The following is a 14,197-nucleotide window of genomic DNA, read 5'->3' as shown; positions in this document are numbered from 1 at the left end:
CTTGAGTTAATGTGGAAGTTGTGCATTTAAAATGGATTGTATTTTCTTATGCAATCAACTTAGGCCTATAATGTAAAAAAAGGAAAAAAGATAGTTGGAAAACTGTCAGAATAATTTTTTTTCTCCTTTCTATTTGTTTACTAGGATATCTACTGAAATAAACTCTGTGTTGGTGCTAAAAGTTTCTTGGATCACATTTTTACTAGCTAAAGGTAAAGTCACTATGTCTGTTACATGTTAATGTTTCAAATGTAAAAAAATTCTTTTGGACTAGGTTCAAAATTTGTTATTCAGTTTAATGTTACTCCCCCACACCCCCCAATCCTCTGTGTGGCTTGTTACCTGTTAATAAGTTCTTGTAATTCTGGCACTGTAAGCAACTTTGGAAATTTCTAATTTTATTTCTGCTTTTAATATCCTTTTATTCTTCCTTTTTTTAAAAAAAGTTACTCTTCTTATTAAAATGATACATATTCATGATACATAATTCAAGTAATAAATTATTTTATATAGTTTTACTCAAACTTTACAGAAGAAAATAACAAGAGAAATGGGAGGAATTACTTAAATTTAGATCAGTGTTTTGTCACTTAAACAGTATTATTTCCTAGAATATTTTTCTAGGATTATGAAAAAGCATTACTAAAAAAATTAAGGTTAGAATCTTTATTGTATTTAGGTTTATGTTTTGACATAAAGCAATTTATATTAATCTGCTTTGAAGAAAAAGACTGTTAGTACAGTATTACCACTCTTCCTGTTACCTCTCCATCCCCCACTTTCAGATTTGCTTATTATCATTACATTACCAATGATAATGACATTTATATTCCATTCTATAATTATAATTACCTGTTTAGTCTCACTTCTGTATATCATTGGATTCTAAGCTTATCACCACTCGTCTATTATAACTTCTCCATTTCTGAGTTCTTTATTTTGATTCATCTTTAGCTGGCTGGTTTTTACCAAGAAGGAATTTTTCAAAAAAAGGTTTTGGGCGCTATATTCCCTGTATTTGTCATGTTTATGAATCATGTCTGTAGTCTTTATACTTGAAGGACCACTAGGCTGTCTATGCTATTCTTGTGTCATACGAGTTTTCCTCAGGACACTGTTTTATGGCATTGAACATTGCTGTTGAGAAATAGGAGACTAGCTTTAATTTTCCACCTCACTCACTTTCTGAGTACTTGATTTTTTTTTAAATTTGAGGCTCAGTATCTTAACTAGAATAGCTCTTGATTTTATTATTCCATATTTTTCTTCTAACACGGTACCTCTGTTTAAACTGCAGGTTCTGCTCTTCATTTCAAAAAACTCTTAACACTGCATTTTAAAATATGTTCTTTTTTTAAAAATTTTATTTATTTATTCATGAGAGACACATAGAGAGACAGAGACAGAGAGGCAGAGACACAGGCCAAGGGAAAAGTAGGCTCCATGCAGGGAGCCCGACGTGGGATTCGATCCCGGGTCTCCAGGGTCAGGCCGTGGGCTGAAGTCCACGCTAAACTGCTGAGCCACCCGGGCTGCCCCTAAAATATTGTTCTATTCAGTTAGGTATTATTCTGTTACGTTTCAGGAACTTAACTATCTTATGTTGGATTGTTTTTGTCCTCCATATTTACTTTCTTTTCCCTTATTATTCTGTTCTTTGGTCTTTTTCTTATTTATGAACTGTTTCTGTCTCAAGCCTTTCTTCTGTTTTGAGTTAAACTATATTTTAATGGTGTTACTTGGTTCTCCGTTTTTCCTTAGCTTTTTGTTGTTTTTATACAGTTCGTTTTTTATTTCTTAGTGCAAGGAGTCCTAGGGCATTTTCTTCTGATTATCTTCTAGATTGCGTTCTTTCTCTGACTTTTTCCTTTTGTATGTTGTGACTCTATATTTTCTTTTCTGTAGTATGTTTGCATAATCGCTGTGCTTCTCGCCTACTCCCTTCTCCCCATGTTACTCCCTCCCCCCATGTTATGTGGGCAGCCCTGACCTGATTACTTTCTCTACTGTGGTTGGTGTGTGATGTTCTGTTTTCTCTGATGTAGTGTGAATAAATCTCTTTTCACTCACTTTGCATTTTTATCTTTGGCTGATTGTGTTTTCTAAAGAGCTACAAAATGAGTACAGCCTTTTTTTTTTTTTTAAGATTATATTTATTTGACAGAGAGCACAAGCAGGGGGGAGGGAGAGGGAGAAGCAGACTCCCCACTGAGCAGGGAGCCCGAGGGAGGGGGGGCTCGATCCCAGGATCCCAGAATCATGACCTGAGCTGAAGGCAGATGCTTAACTGACTGAGCGACCCAGGCACCCCTGCGTGTACAGGCTTTTTATTATACTTTTAGTCAGAAGTTGAGAGAGAAAGTGGAGAATTCATCTGGAATGATATGAGTCTGTCGTTCTAAGATTTTTGTTAAAATGAACTCTAAAATAGAACACTTCTAGTGATAATTACATCCTGTTTCCATAGTGGGATTGTGTTGGGATTTGGATTGGTCCCCAGTTCAGCATTGCACACTAGAATCTCTGTGTTTGTCAGAAAGTTAGCTTTTGTTTATTTCTTCTGCTTTACCTTATCCCATCATTAGCAATTTCTACTCCCTCCAAGTTAGAAGAGAAGGTGAGGATACTCTGAATCAATAGCTCTCAAATTTGATGTTGTTACTGTCACTTAGTACATTTTTTTCATTTTATTTAATTGGGTATTGGAGGACAATTCTTTGCTATGACTTTACCCTACTATTTTTAACTCCCAAGTCCTTAATCATTCTTTACCTCTGTGGTATTTCTTAATAATTTCTAAGTCTATTACAAATATGTTTGCAGTATACATATGGATCCTAAAAAACCTACCTGATGCAGGGTTATCTGTTTTCTCACATAATTTCTATACTTTCAGTATTTGTTTGGATTATTAATGGATGAGCAATTAGATACCAAGAAAATAGTGAGCCAAATTAAACTTCTTTTAAAAATATTACACAGGGGCAGCCCCGGTGGTTCAGCGGTTTAGCACCACCTGCAGCCTAGGGCGTGATCCTGGAGACCCAGGATCGAGTCCCGTGTCGGGTTCCCTGCATGGAGCCCGCTTCTCCCTCTGCCTGTGTCTCTGCCTGTCTCTCTCTCTCTCTCTGAATGAATAAATAAATAAATCTTTAAAAAAATATATTACACAAAAAAATAAAATAAAAATATTACACAGCATAGAGCAACAAGTAAATATATCATCGCTGTATTTGATCATGATTTGCATACCTACCCTATTTTTTTCCTCAGGTATTATAGGCAATTATTTCCTTAAGCTTTCTAGTTGTGTATTTATTGTATTAACTTTATAGGATTTTGTGCTAAATAATTACTTTATAGATGACTTTTCAGTTATATGCTAATTTTGTTTTTTGATTGTTAGCTCATTATGGCTTTGGTTATTGTAATATTTTGGAAGGGGTTAAAATAAAAAATATGAAGCTTCATAAATAAATAGAACTAAAGCTTACCATGTATCATACTTAAAAATTATTTTCAGGGGCAGCCCAGGTGGCTCAGTGGTTGAGCATCTGCCTTCAGCCCCAGGACGTGATCCTGGAGACCTGGGATCGAGTCCCATTCCGGGCTCCCTGCATGGAGCCTGCTTCTCCCTCTGCCTCTCTCTCTGTCTCTCATGAATAAATAAATAAAATCTTTAAAAAAATTATTTTCAGAAATAATAAATTCCATAGCTCTTACCAAAACTGGAAATAAGTTTAAAAAAAGCAAAGACTGGGGATCCCTTGGTGGTTCAGTGGTTGAGGGTCTGCCTTGGTGGTTCAGTGGTTGAGGTGGTTCAGTGGTTGTGATCCTGAAGTCCCGGGATCGAGTCCCACGTTGGACTCCCTGCATGGAGCCTGCTTCTCCCTCTGCCTGTGTCTCTGCCTCTTTCTCTCTCTCTCTGTGTGTCTCTCATGAATAAATAAAAATAAAATATTTTAAAAAATAAAAATTAAAAAAAATAAAGCAAAAACTGGGATGCCTGGGTGACTCAACGGTTGAACATCTGCCTTCGGCTCAGGTCGTGACCTTTGGGTCCTAGAATCGGGTCCCACATAGGGCTCCCTGCATGAAACCTGCTTCTCCCTCTGCCTTTGTCTCTGCCTCTCTCTGTGTCTCTCATGAATAAATAAATAAAATCTTATTTTTATTTTTTCTTAAGGAAAAAATAAAAATAAGCAAAAACCAAAATGAATGTAGACATAGGGCATGAACTATAATAATAATAATAATAATAATAGCTAGATGTAAAATTCTCATAGATTTATGCTTCATTTATAATTTCATAAGTTCATATATCTGTATGTGTATTTTTATATATTTCAAATCTGAGTTCTTGCAAAACAAAAAAAAATTTTAAGTTCTTTAACATGCCTCTAGCGATTCTGGAACAAATCAATATGTGCATATTCCCATACCCACAATTCTCCCTGACTTAAACATCTCAATCTCAATCTCTAATCTGTTACTTTACATTATAAACCTCTTTTATTTTCAGGGGAAGTGTTACAAATGGAGGATGATCTCGTCATCTCATTTCAGTTAATGCTCTGTGTCCTTGACTATTTTATTAAACTCTCACCTCCTGCATTGCTTAAAGAACCATACAGTAAGTATTGTACATAATTTATGCATCTCCTACATCATCACCCAACAATTGTTTATTTAATGTTGACTAGGACCAAAACATGCTTCTAGAGCTGAAGGGATGATAAAAAATAAATCAAACATGGACTCTGCCCTCAAGTAGTATGAGATATAATAGTAGAGATAAAACAAGTAAGGTAGTCATCAGTAAGTAGTCTGGGCCAAAGTACATTAATACTATGAGAGTTCAGGAAGTGTGGAAGATTTTTAGCTGGAGAAGACCAAGGAAGATCATATAAAAGAGGTGGATTTGAACTGAGTGTTGAAGAGTAGATAGCATTTGGGTGTTAGGGGAAGTTGTGGTAGGATATTCTCAGTAAAGAGGAAGTTAAGAGGTAAGACAGAGATAGGAGTGAAACTTCATGAGAAAGAGTAGTTCATTCTGCAGGAGGAGATTACCTAATTTGTGTTATTGGATGCTACGATTATTATGTGACTAAATTTTTTTTTTTTTGCATGTGAATTGTAATTGATCTACCTTATTGGGTCATGAGGTGGGAAGTGTTTTTAAATGAAAGTAACTGTTACTAAAAAAACTGAAACATAAAAAATAAAAAAACAACTGTTGCTGGAATAGATAGCGTTAAGGAAAGATGAGTATATTCCTCTTAAAATGGCATTGTTTCTTTTGGTGGCATCAACAGTAGAATTTCAAAATCACTTATACTACAGAGAAATGTAAAAAGTAAAGCTGAACTGATCCGTTGGTCCTAAAATGATTAAAGTATTAATAATACTAAAAATAATAGAGGACAATTCAAAACATGAAGTCTCAGTGTTTTTGGAAATGCCTGAAAAGCTGAACCCTAATTAATCTTCTTGAACAATAACCTCATGAAAAAATGAAGTCTGGAGCAGAATTTTGAAAATGTGTTGAATATGGTTTGACAGGAAAAGGTCAGTAGCAGAAACCACATACAAAACAGGAGAAAAAAAATAGAAAACAAATATATTTTAAAAATTTCTGAGTCTGTCAAGATGATATTTTTTCTCTCACTTTTTTTTTCATTGTTACAAATTTAGTAAGTTGATGTCAGATATTATTTTAGGTTGACAGGCTTTGTTCTTTCGGATTATTCGAAAGTACATTTTAATTCTCTAAGTGCTGTCTTAAAGAGAAACCAGGATAAGGTGATAAATTGAATAAGGTAAACTTTTAATTAACTTTTTATTATGGAGAATTTCAAGTGAATATAAGAGTAGACAATAGTATAATAACCCCCATGTACTTAATTACCACCTTCAGCATATAACTTTGGTCAGTCTGTAGCCCCATCTGCTGTCCAGTTGCATTAACTATATTATTTTGAAGCACATGTTTGCCTACCATTTCATCCTTATAAATTTTAGTATGTACCTCAAAAACAGTCTTTTTAAAAAGCATAATAACTACCATTATCACACCTAAGAATCACTTAATAGTGTTTCCTAACTTAGTACTACCATATACCTAGTTAGTGTCCAGATTTTCAATTGTCTTATAAAAGTGATTTTAAAACTTTTTTATAGGTTGGCTAAATCAGAATTTAAATAAGATCTTTACCTTATGATTGGTTGATATACTTTGGAGACTTTTAAAAAACTTCCTTCTCCATTCATCTTTCTCTTTTTTTCCTTATAATTTATTTATTAAATAATTAGGTAGTTTATTCTGTGGAGTTTCTTGTGGTTTAATTTTTTCTGATTGCATCCTTTTATATAGTTTAGTGTGTTGCTGTATTCTGTAAATTGTTGGTCAGGCCTGGAGGCAGTTAATGATTTTCATATCTAGTCATCTGTTACCTCTTTAATAGCTGGATTCACTTTCAGTTTGAACTGGGAATGCTCAAAGTAATACAGGAGATTTTTTTAAATCACCCTTTATTATATTATAATATTTACATACTTTTTTTAAAAAGTACATTTTTTTTAAAAAAACATTATTTATTGTATTTGCTCAAACTTTAAAAAATTTATTTATTTTTATACTATGTCTAGCAGTTGAGTCCATAAATACTTATTCTTTTTAAGACTCTTCAAGATAGAAAAGATTTTTTCCTCTTTACAGACTGAGTATAGGATACATTTAGAATTAGTTTTTAAGTTGGCTGTTTCCCTTGCCTTCTCCATATTTGCCTATCAGGCTTTAAATATTTTATAGTTTCTTTTTTGGACTAGTTGGGGGTAGAAGAGAATAGGGATGCCAAAAACTATTATCAGTACATAACTTAAAATAGATATTCAATAAATAGATGAAACTGTTAGCCTTTTAATGAAGCCTAATAAATAAAAGTAGCAGAATGTTACTAAGATTATTTCTGATCTCCCAAGTTAGAATACTTCATTATTTTATACAGTGGAATGTACAATTGTTCTTATCTAATTTACCATTTTTACAGAAACAGCTGTAATACCTTTTAATGGTTCACCTCGAACACCAAGGCGAGGTCAGAACAGGAGTGCACGGATAGCAAAACAACTAGAAAATGATACAAGAATTATTGAAGTTCTCTGTAAAGAACATGAATGTAATATAGATGAGGTAATTTAACTTCATGATTTCTTTAAAATGAAGTAGATTTAGATGTAAGTTCTTCCTATCAGTATATACTTCTTTCATGACAAGCTTGCTTTTGTAATTAGTGCCAATTCTTTTGCAGCAAAATATTTAGAAAAAAATTTATTTTTCATATTCACTTACTTTGATTTTAAAGAGAGGTAGCTCCCTTACTCAGGAATCACTGAAAGATACATCATTATGGCAGTAGTTTTCAAATGAATTTGTTCTTTGATTCCTCTGTGGTTACTGATGATTCCTAATGTTTTAAAATACCCTGCTAAGAAAACCCTGGTGTTTTGGTTTAGTGATAAGTAATATCAACGTTAAATTTCTGTTCAGCCTACACGCCCTTTCCAAATATTACAGTAGATGTTAAAGGCTGGTAGAAAATACACATGAACACCCTGGAATCGCTTATCTTGTTCGTAGAATCTGGAGTGTTGGAATTGGAAGGAATCCTAGGAATCATGTACTCAGCCTCCTTGTAGTAATGAGTCAATGAGCTTCTAGAGACTGATAGCTAATTACTAACAGGGCTAGACTTTGGGAAACCTGCTACCAGTTGTTCCTTTCCGTCTGCTATGCTGTTTCTCTCCTAGGTTGTTATATTGCCCACAGTTCACTACCACCAGATAGTTGTATGAGATGTCGCTTCTTTGAAATTTTTCTGTCAACTCTGGGAAAGAATGGAGTATGATCTCAAAATCTAGTTTAAGAAGTATTGGAGTGGTTTATCGGGCTATCTTAATGTTAGCACTGTGCCTTTTGTTTATTTTAATAAAGGTATAGCTATACACCTATGGTTATAGATTTATCAGCTTTATACTTCTATATTTATTTTTTTACTTTTCTATAATGACAATCTTTGCTAATAAGCTGAAAAATGTAGTTGAAATATTTTTTTTAATCCAGTCTATTGCTAACTCCCTCAAGATAATGAATATATATAAATGCAGTTTTCTAATTCCTGGTTATTAATCCTCTGGCTTTCAAAACTACTTATTAAATTTCATTTCTAAAATCAGGCCTAAGCCATTTAAAATTTTTTCATTTTAAATAACTTTTTGTAATTTAGAATATAGGAATGATTTTTAAAGTACAGCTGATTAAAAACTTTGGTAGTATTTGATATTAATTGACACTTGATTATTTAGATATAGCATTTTTAGTTATATAACTATTGGTTAGTTACATTTATGGCTATATAATTATTGGTTAGTTAACACTAAATGGTTAAGTAGAAATACCCACTTTGTAAATACTCAAGTTAAATGGGAGTTAATCAGAAAACAAAATTAGTATTACAGAAGTCTAATTCTTGCAATATATTTATGAGGTTGAAGATATAAACTGATATTATTTCCACCTTAATAAATGTAGACCTCAAATTTGTAAAAGGAAGTGAAAATAAGTGGTTTAAAATTTTGTAACACACACACACACAATTTTGTAACACATTGCCAGTATAGCAATTTTTAGCCAGGAATGTGACTCAGGTTTCCTGATTACAGCCTTTATTATCCGTGTTAAATAAATGTAGGGTGCTTTTGTATGAAACTGCATCATTCTACAAAATATTGTTATTTGATTTTGAATTGAATTACTGGGTATTCTTTAGTGTGTGAAATTATTTTCTGGTGAAACAGGTTATTCTCCTGAATTTATGCTAAAATAATTGACTTGATATTTCCTAAGCTAGCTATCAGATGATGAGTGTGAAGTGGCCTAAAAATATGCTTTAGGAAGAAATCGGAAACAGTCTAAAGAAGAGTCTTGCCTGTGATGATAAATTGGGTTTAATTCTAGCTCTCCCCATTCCTAGCTGTATAACTTTGGTCAAGTTGCTTAATTTTTTCAAGCCATCTTTTCATCATCTTTTAAATATAGAATATTGAAGTTGGTTTCAATGGATTTTCTTCTTATAAATCCTATTTCATTAACAATTCTCTACTCCCATTCTAAGACTTGAAATCTGCCTCACATAATTAAAAAGTAAATAATTGAGTTATAAACAAGCATCGTTAGGTTCAATGTATGTCATTGATCAGTAGTCAGTTAACACTTTCATTTTAGTGTTAATAATGACAGATTAAGTTTTTTTATTTTAATGGCTATGTTGTAACTTTATCTTTTTCAGGTGAAAAATGTTTATTTCAAAAATTTCATACCTTTTATGAATTCTCTTGGAATTGTAGCTTCTAATGGACTTCCAGAGGTAATCTGAAAGAAACTTAATTAGTAAAAAGTTAATGCGTTTTGGGAGGGAGAAGTAGCTAATTTCTTAAAATTATTTTTTATTAAATTTTTTTTTCTCAAGAAAAGAAACCTAAGTAGAATTTTGGTGAACTAACTTTATATAAGTAATAGAAAAACTTTTTGAATATATATATATATATATATTCAGATATATAAATAAGCACCATTTGTAATTTGCACTAGGAATTGATTTCTACTGAAATTTTTCAAAAATCTTAGTGTAGGTTTTTGAATTTCTGAATGCCATTATAGTTAAGTATAACAAAATATGCACAAATTTGATTCTAGTTTGGTACACATCCTTAAGCATAGGTAGGATCCATGGATTGATGCCCTCAACATGATTGGCATTACTGTATTGTGGAGCATCTCTTTTGAATATTTTAAACTACTTAAAGATAAATTCTGTTGAAATAGCTGTGATTATATTGCAGAAATGTTTTACCTTCGTGGTATGCCATCCATCTGTCTCTTTTCACATTTTGCCTCAAATGTCTTGCTCTTCAATGAGAACAGAACAACTGAGAACTTTTTGTGGTAAGATGAAGTATGTGGAGAAAAGGATGCTTAGATAAATGATGAAGAACAAGTACTCAGGGATAAACCACTGTTTTAGAAGCACCTGGCATTAGTTACCAAGACCAAAAGACATGAAGTCGGTTAGTCTGCTGATTCTGTGACCCAATTTGGTGGCTAGTCCTTGAATTAATAAACTTATTCATCCAACAGTTATTTATTGAGTGCTTAATATATGCCAGGCATTGTGCTAGATATTATTCATAAGAGATTTAACTCAGTCACTGTCATTAAGGTGGTAGTGGGAGAAAGACACAGAAATGGGACACTACAGGAGTCTGCACGAGTCTGATAGAAGTATGAACAAATCGCTGTGATATCTCAGAGGAGGCCATCTAATCCGAAGTGGGGCAGATCAGTTTTGTGGAAAACTTTGGAGGTGTAATTTCTCAGCTGAGTAGCTTTATGAGAAATGACATTTCTAGTATTAGAAATTAATAGATTCAAAGGGACAGTGATATGTGATAGTGTGGTCTCTTCAGTGAACTCCAACTAATTCACTAAGATTGGGATGCAGGGCAGAAGACTGGTAAGATAAACTAGAGACAAGAAAAGAGGCCAAGTGTATTATGGAGTTTTCTTATCTACTGATGTACCAAAAAAAAAAAAATAGGCTGTTCACAACTGTAAAGAATCTTGGGGACACATTGTAATTTTTCTTCTTTTAGAGTGGATTAGTTTTATTAGAAATCTTAAGATAAACTTTACATTTACACTAGCACTTTTCATATAGCATTAATAGCTGCCAGTCAAATAAGTGATTGATAATTAGTGCTTCACTAAGATCAGGCAGGAACAATGATTAAACTTAATCAACATGAATAACTGTTCTACCTAAAAACCTTAAATAGACAAAAAATTTACATTTAACTAGATTTCTTCCTGCCACTCGTTTTGAAATACAATTTGAGTTCTCTAAGGTTAGAAACACTCAGACTTTAAAAGTCATAGCAGAAGTCTGCCAAATATAGTTGTCCACTGGGCGTTCGTTTTAAAATTATGATTAGAAAATTATGAATCAGAACTTGTGATAGAATTACAGATTCTAGCAAATGAAGAAGTATCTGAGATTAGAAATACATTGTGCAAATGTGTTAATTGGGCTAATACTCTTGCCCAAGATACTTAACTAAAGGAAGTTAGAGTGCATCAAAGGATTTAGAAAAGGTAAGCAGAATATATAATCAAGAGGATTTGTTACTTTTGAAAAATATTTTTAGGGCAGCCCCGGTGGCGCAGCGGTTTAGTGCCGCCTGCAGCCTAAGGCATGATCCTGGAGACCTTGGATCAAGTCCCATGTCAGGCTCTCTGCATGGAGCCTGCTTCTCCCTCTGCCTGTGTCTATGCCTCTCTCTCTCTCTCTCTCTCTCTGTCTTTATGAATAAATAAATAAATAATTAAAAAAAATAAAAAAAACAAAAATATTTTTAGATTGATAAGCATAGTGGAGGATTAACAGTGAGGGATGTGTAGGATGTTTGGAGGATCTTGACAATTAAGTGGTTATAATATCACCTATTTTTGTCTTACTGAGAGTCTATCTCAGTACTGTTTTGTGTTATTGGTGGTCATTGTCTACATAAAATTCTAATGAATGAGGTGCATGCATAAAATCTGTTTTAAATTGGAGTTAAAAAATAGGAAAGTTTTAATGTCACTTAGATATGCTTTATTTTTATTGCATGTGAACTGTGTATATTATAAAAGTAAGTATGTACAAAGATTTCTTTACATCTGTACTTCTGTGGATTGGAAAATGTAATGATACAAAAAGATTAATTAATCATCAGTTTTTTTTTTTTTGAGGTGGAAAGTCTCTCTAGACAATATGAAGAGATTTACCTTAAAAACAAAGATTTTGATGCAAGATTATTTCTGGATCATGATAAAACTCTTCAGATTGATCCTACAGACAGGTACTTTTTCTTTTTTTTTCCCTGGCGATAGGTTCATTTTAATATAGATAGATTACATAGGTTTTTGTTTAACTTCATCATCTTTAAATTTCATTTATAATAAGTTACTTCACATGCCTTTCTGTAAAGCTAATAATAAGGTAAACAGTATTCTAAGCATATAATGTACTAATAAATAGAGAATTTCTCTGAATTGTTCTCTATAGCAACTTTTTTTTTATTAAGCTGAATATAATTTTAAAACATATACTAAAAGAAAATTGTTGCAGTAATTTACTTAAGTGGTAGTCTCTTTCTTTGGCCTCACGCTTTTTTTTTTTAAACTATTATTTTCTTGTTTTTTTTTTTAAATGTTAATATGAAAGTGTATTCTCTTGAATTATGTATAATTATAAAGTAGGAATGATTAAGAGTAATTACAAAAAATTCAAATGATTATAAGTATATTTAATTTTATGTCTTTACCATAAAATCCTTTAATTTGTAACTGAAAATATATACAATTTGTTGGTTAAACACAAAATGTTTTTAAAATGTTATTATTTAAGTCAAAGTAAAGTTTTTGGAAGGCATAATGATTGAACACCTCAAGCTTTGATATTTCTAAATACTGAACAGTTTGGTTTGTAATGCCATCTAACATCTAGAGATAGCATCTAACTTTCATTTTTAAAAATTTGTTAATGATTGGTGCACCTGTTTTTCATAAACCTAGTGGAAGAAACCCAATTTAAAAACAATGGTGAAAAGTGTAAAATTTATTTATTTAAGCAGCTTTTGAATCATCTGTTTTCCTATCACCTGTGTAATTGACTTAAGATTTTGTATGATGGTATGAGGCAACAAGTAAAATATACTGCTTTTTTGGCTCAGATTGTGCATTTTCAATCTGAATGACTTTGCTTGTCATTATATAGTTTTGAAATGCAGAGAACACCACAAAAAAGTAACTCTGATGAAGAGGTAAATGTGATTCTTCCACAGACTCCAGTTAGGTATGAATTTTCTTACTTTTGATTTTCATTATAATTATTTATTCAATGCCTTATAGTACTTTGGGTTTGTTCATTTGTTCTGTTATATATTTGTATGTACATGCAACAAATATATATTGAGTGCTCTTTGTCTGCCAGATATTTTACTAGTTGTTGAGGATATGATTGTTAAACCTAGTTCTGTCTGTACTTAAGGAATATAACCTAGAATGGGAATGTGCTCCATCTCAGTAAATAAAAAAAGAAAAGATACATCACTCTTTGCTCTGCATGCAACGTAGAAGGATTGGAACCCTTTTAATGTCCTTTTCCTCACTTTCCACATTTATAAAGTCTTATTGAATCTACCTTTAAAATACCTCTAGTCCATCTCCTATCCTCCATTTGCACTCTTCACCACATTTGTCCAGAATCTCTTTCTCTTTGTTTTGGATTTCTTGCAGTAGCCTACTAACTGATCTTGCTACATCTACTCTCCTCGCTGTTCCCCTCTCCTCACCACCAAATATATTCTCCATAGAGCCCCAGAATAATTTTCTAGAAATGTAGGTCAGATCATGTTCACCCTGCTTTTAAAACTTTTGACTGCTTCCTTTTGCATTTGAAATACACACTGGTTCACAGTGCCTACAAGACCTTATATGACTGAGCTACTGTTGCCTCTAACCTCATCTTGTTTCCCTGCTCATTATGTACTGGCCAGTTTCCTGAATGCTCGAAGCTCTTCTTTTGTACTTGAGGACCTTCACACTTGCTTTTCCCTCTTCTTGAAACTCTTCCTTCTTTTTTTTGTTTCTGTTATTACCAACAACTACTCTTCCTTTAGGTTCAGCACAAATATTCCTTTTTAAAAGATTTCTCTCTGAGGTATTTTTCTTTATTCTTCTTTCTCATAGTGTACTGTTCTAGTCCTTCATAGTGTATATCATAATTTGTAATTAAAAATTAATTTGTGTGTTTGCCTGTTTTTGCCAGTACCCATAATAGCCTTTAAGGTTGATACCATGTGGACCATGACTTTTTTGTTCAACATTTAATAGTACCTAGGGTAATACATGGTTCATAGTAGGCAATCAGTAATATTTTTCAAATGACTATGCAGACATAAAGATACAATTCTGTGTAAGTGTAAAGTAGAGTAATAAACTTTTGACAAACTAATGAGATGGCATAGGAAGGACTTTATTGAACTGAATTTTGAAACAGACACAGGAGATTGGCATTTTAGGGAGTAGGAATAGCAT

The 14,197-nt window shown here is 32.6% G+C and overlaps 1 protein-coding gene and 1 long non-coding RNA gene across 2 annotated transcripts in view; one reads left to right on the top strand and one right to left on the bottom strand.

Moving 5' to 3' along the window:
- RB1 (RB transcriptional corepressor 1) overlaps positions 1-14,197 on the top strand; it is a 145,641-nt gene that overhangs the window by 43,939 nt on the left and 87,505 nt on the right. The window contains exons 6-11 of the mRNA XM_038569496.1: positions 145-212; positions 4,523-4,633; positions 7,050-7,192; positions 9,348-9,425; positions 11,849-11,958; positions 12,876-12,953. Coding sequence (XP_038425424.1) covers positions 145-212; positions 4,523-4,633; positions 7,050-7,192; positions 9,348-9,425; positions 11,849-11,958; positions 12,876-12,953 — 588 coding nt within the window. The remainder of the gene's footprint in view (positions 1-144; positions 213-4,522; positions 4,634-7,049; positions 7,193-9,347; positions 9,426-11,848; positions 11,959-12,875; positions 12,954-14,197) is intronic.
- LOC119877401 overlaps positions 1-14,197 on the bottom strand; it is a 72,409-nt gene that overhangs the window by 42,884 nt on the left and 15,328 nt on the right. The window contains exons 3-4 of the long non-coding RNA XR_005376198.1: positions 9,379-9,440; positions 7,065-7,129 (exon numbers count right to left, since the gene is read on the bottom strand). This is a non-coding gene — a long non-coding RNA (uncharacterized LOC119877401). The remainder of the gene's footprint in view (positions 1-7,064; positions 7,130-9,378; positions 9,441-14,197) is intronic.

Source organism: Canis lupus, chromosome 22, assembly GCF_011100685.1.
Source record: "Canis lupus familiaris isolate Mischka breed German Shepherd chromosome 22, alternate assembly UU_Cfam_GSD_1.0, whole genome shotgun sequence".
NCBI classification, from domain to species: domain Eukaryota; kingdom Metazoa; phylum Chordata; class Mammalia; order Carnivora; family Canidae; genus Canis; species Canis lupus.
The sequence above is the reverse complement of the archived record's forward strand: the minus strand, read 5'-3'. Positions and strand labels throughout refer to the sequence as shown.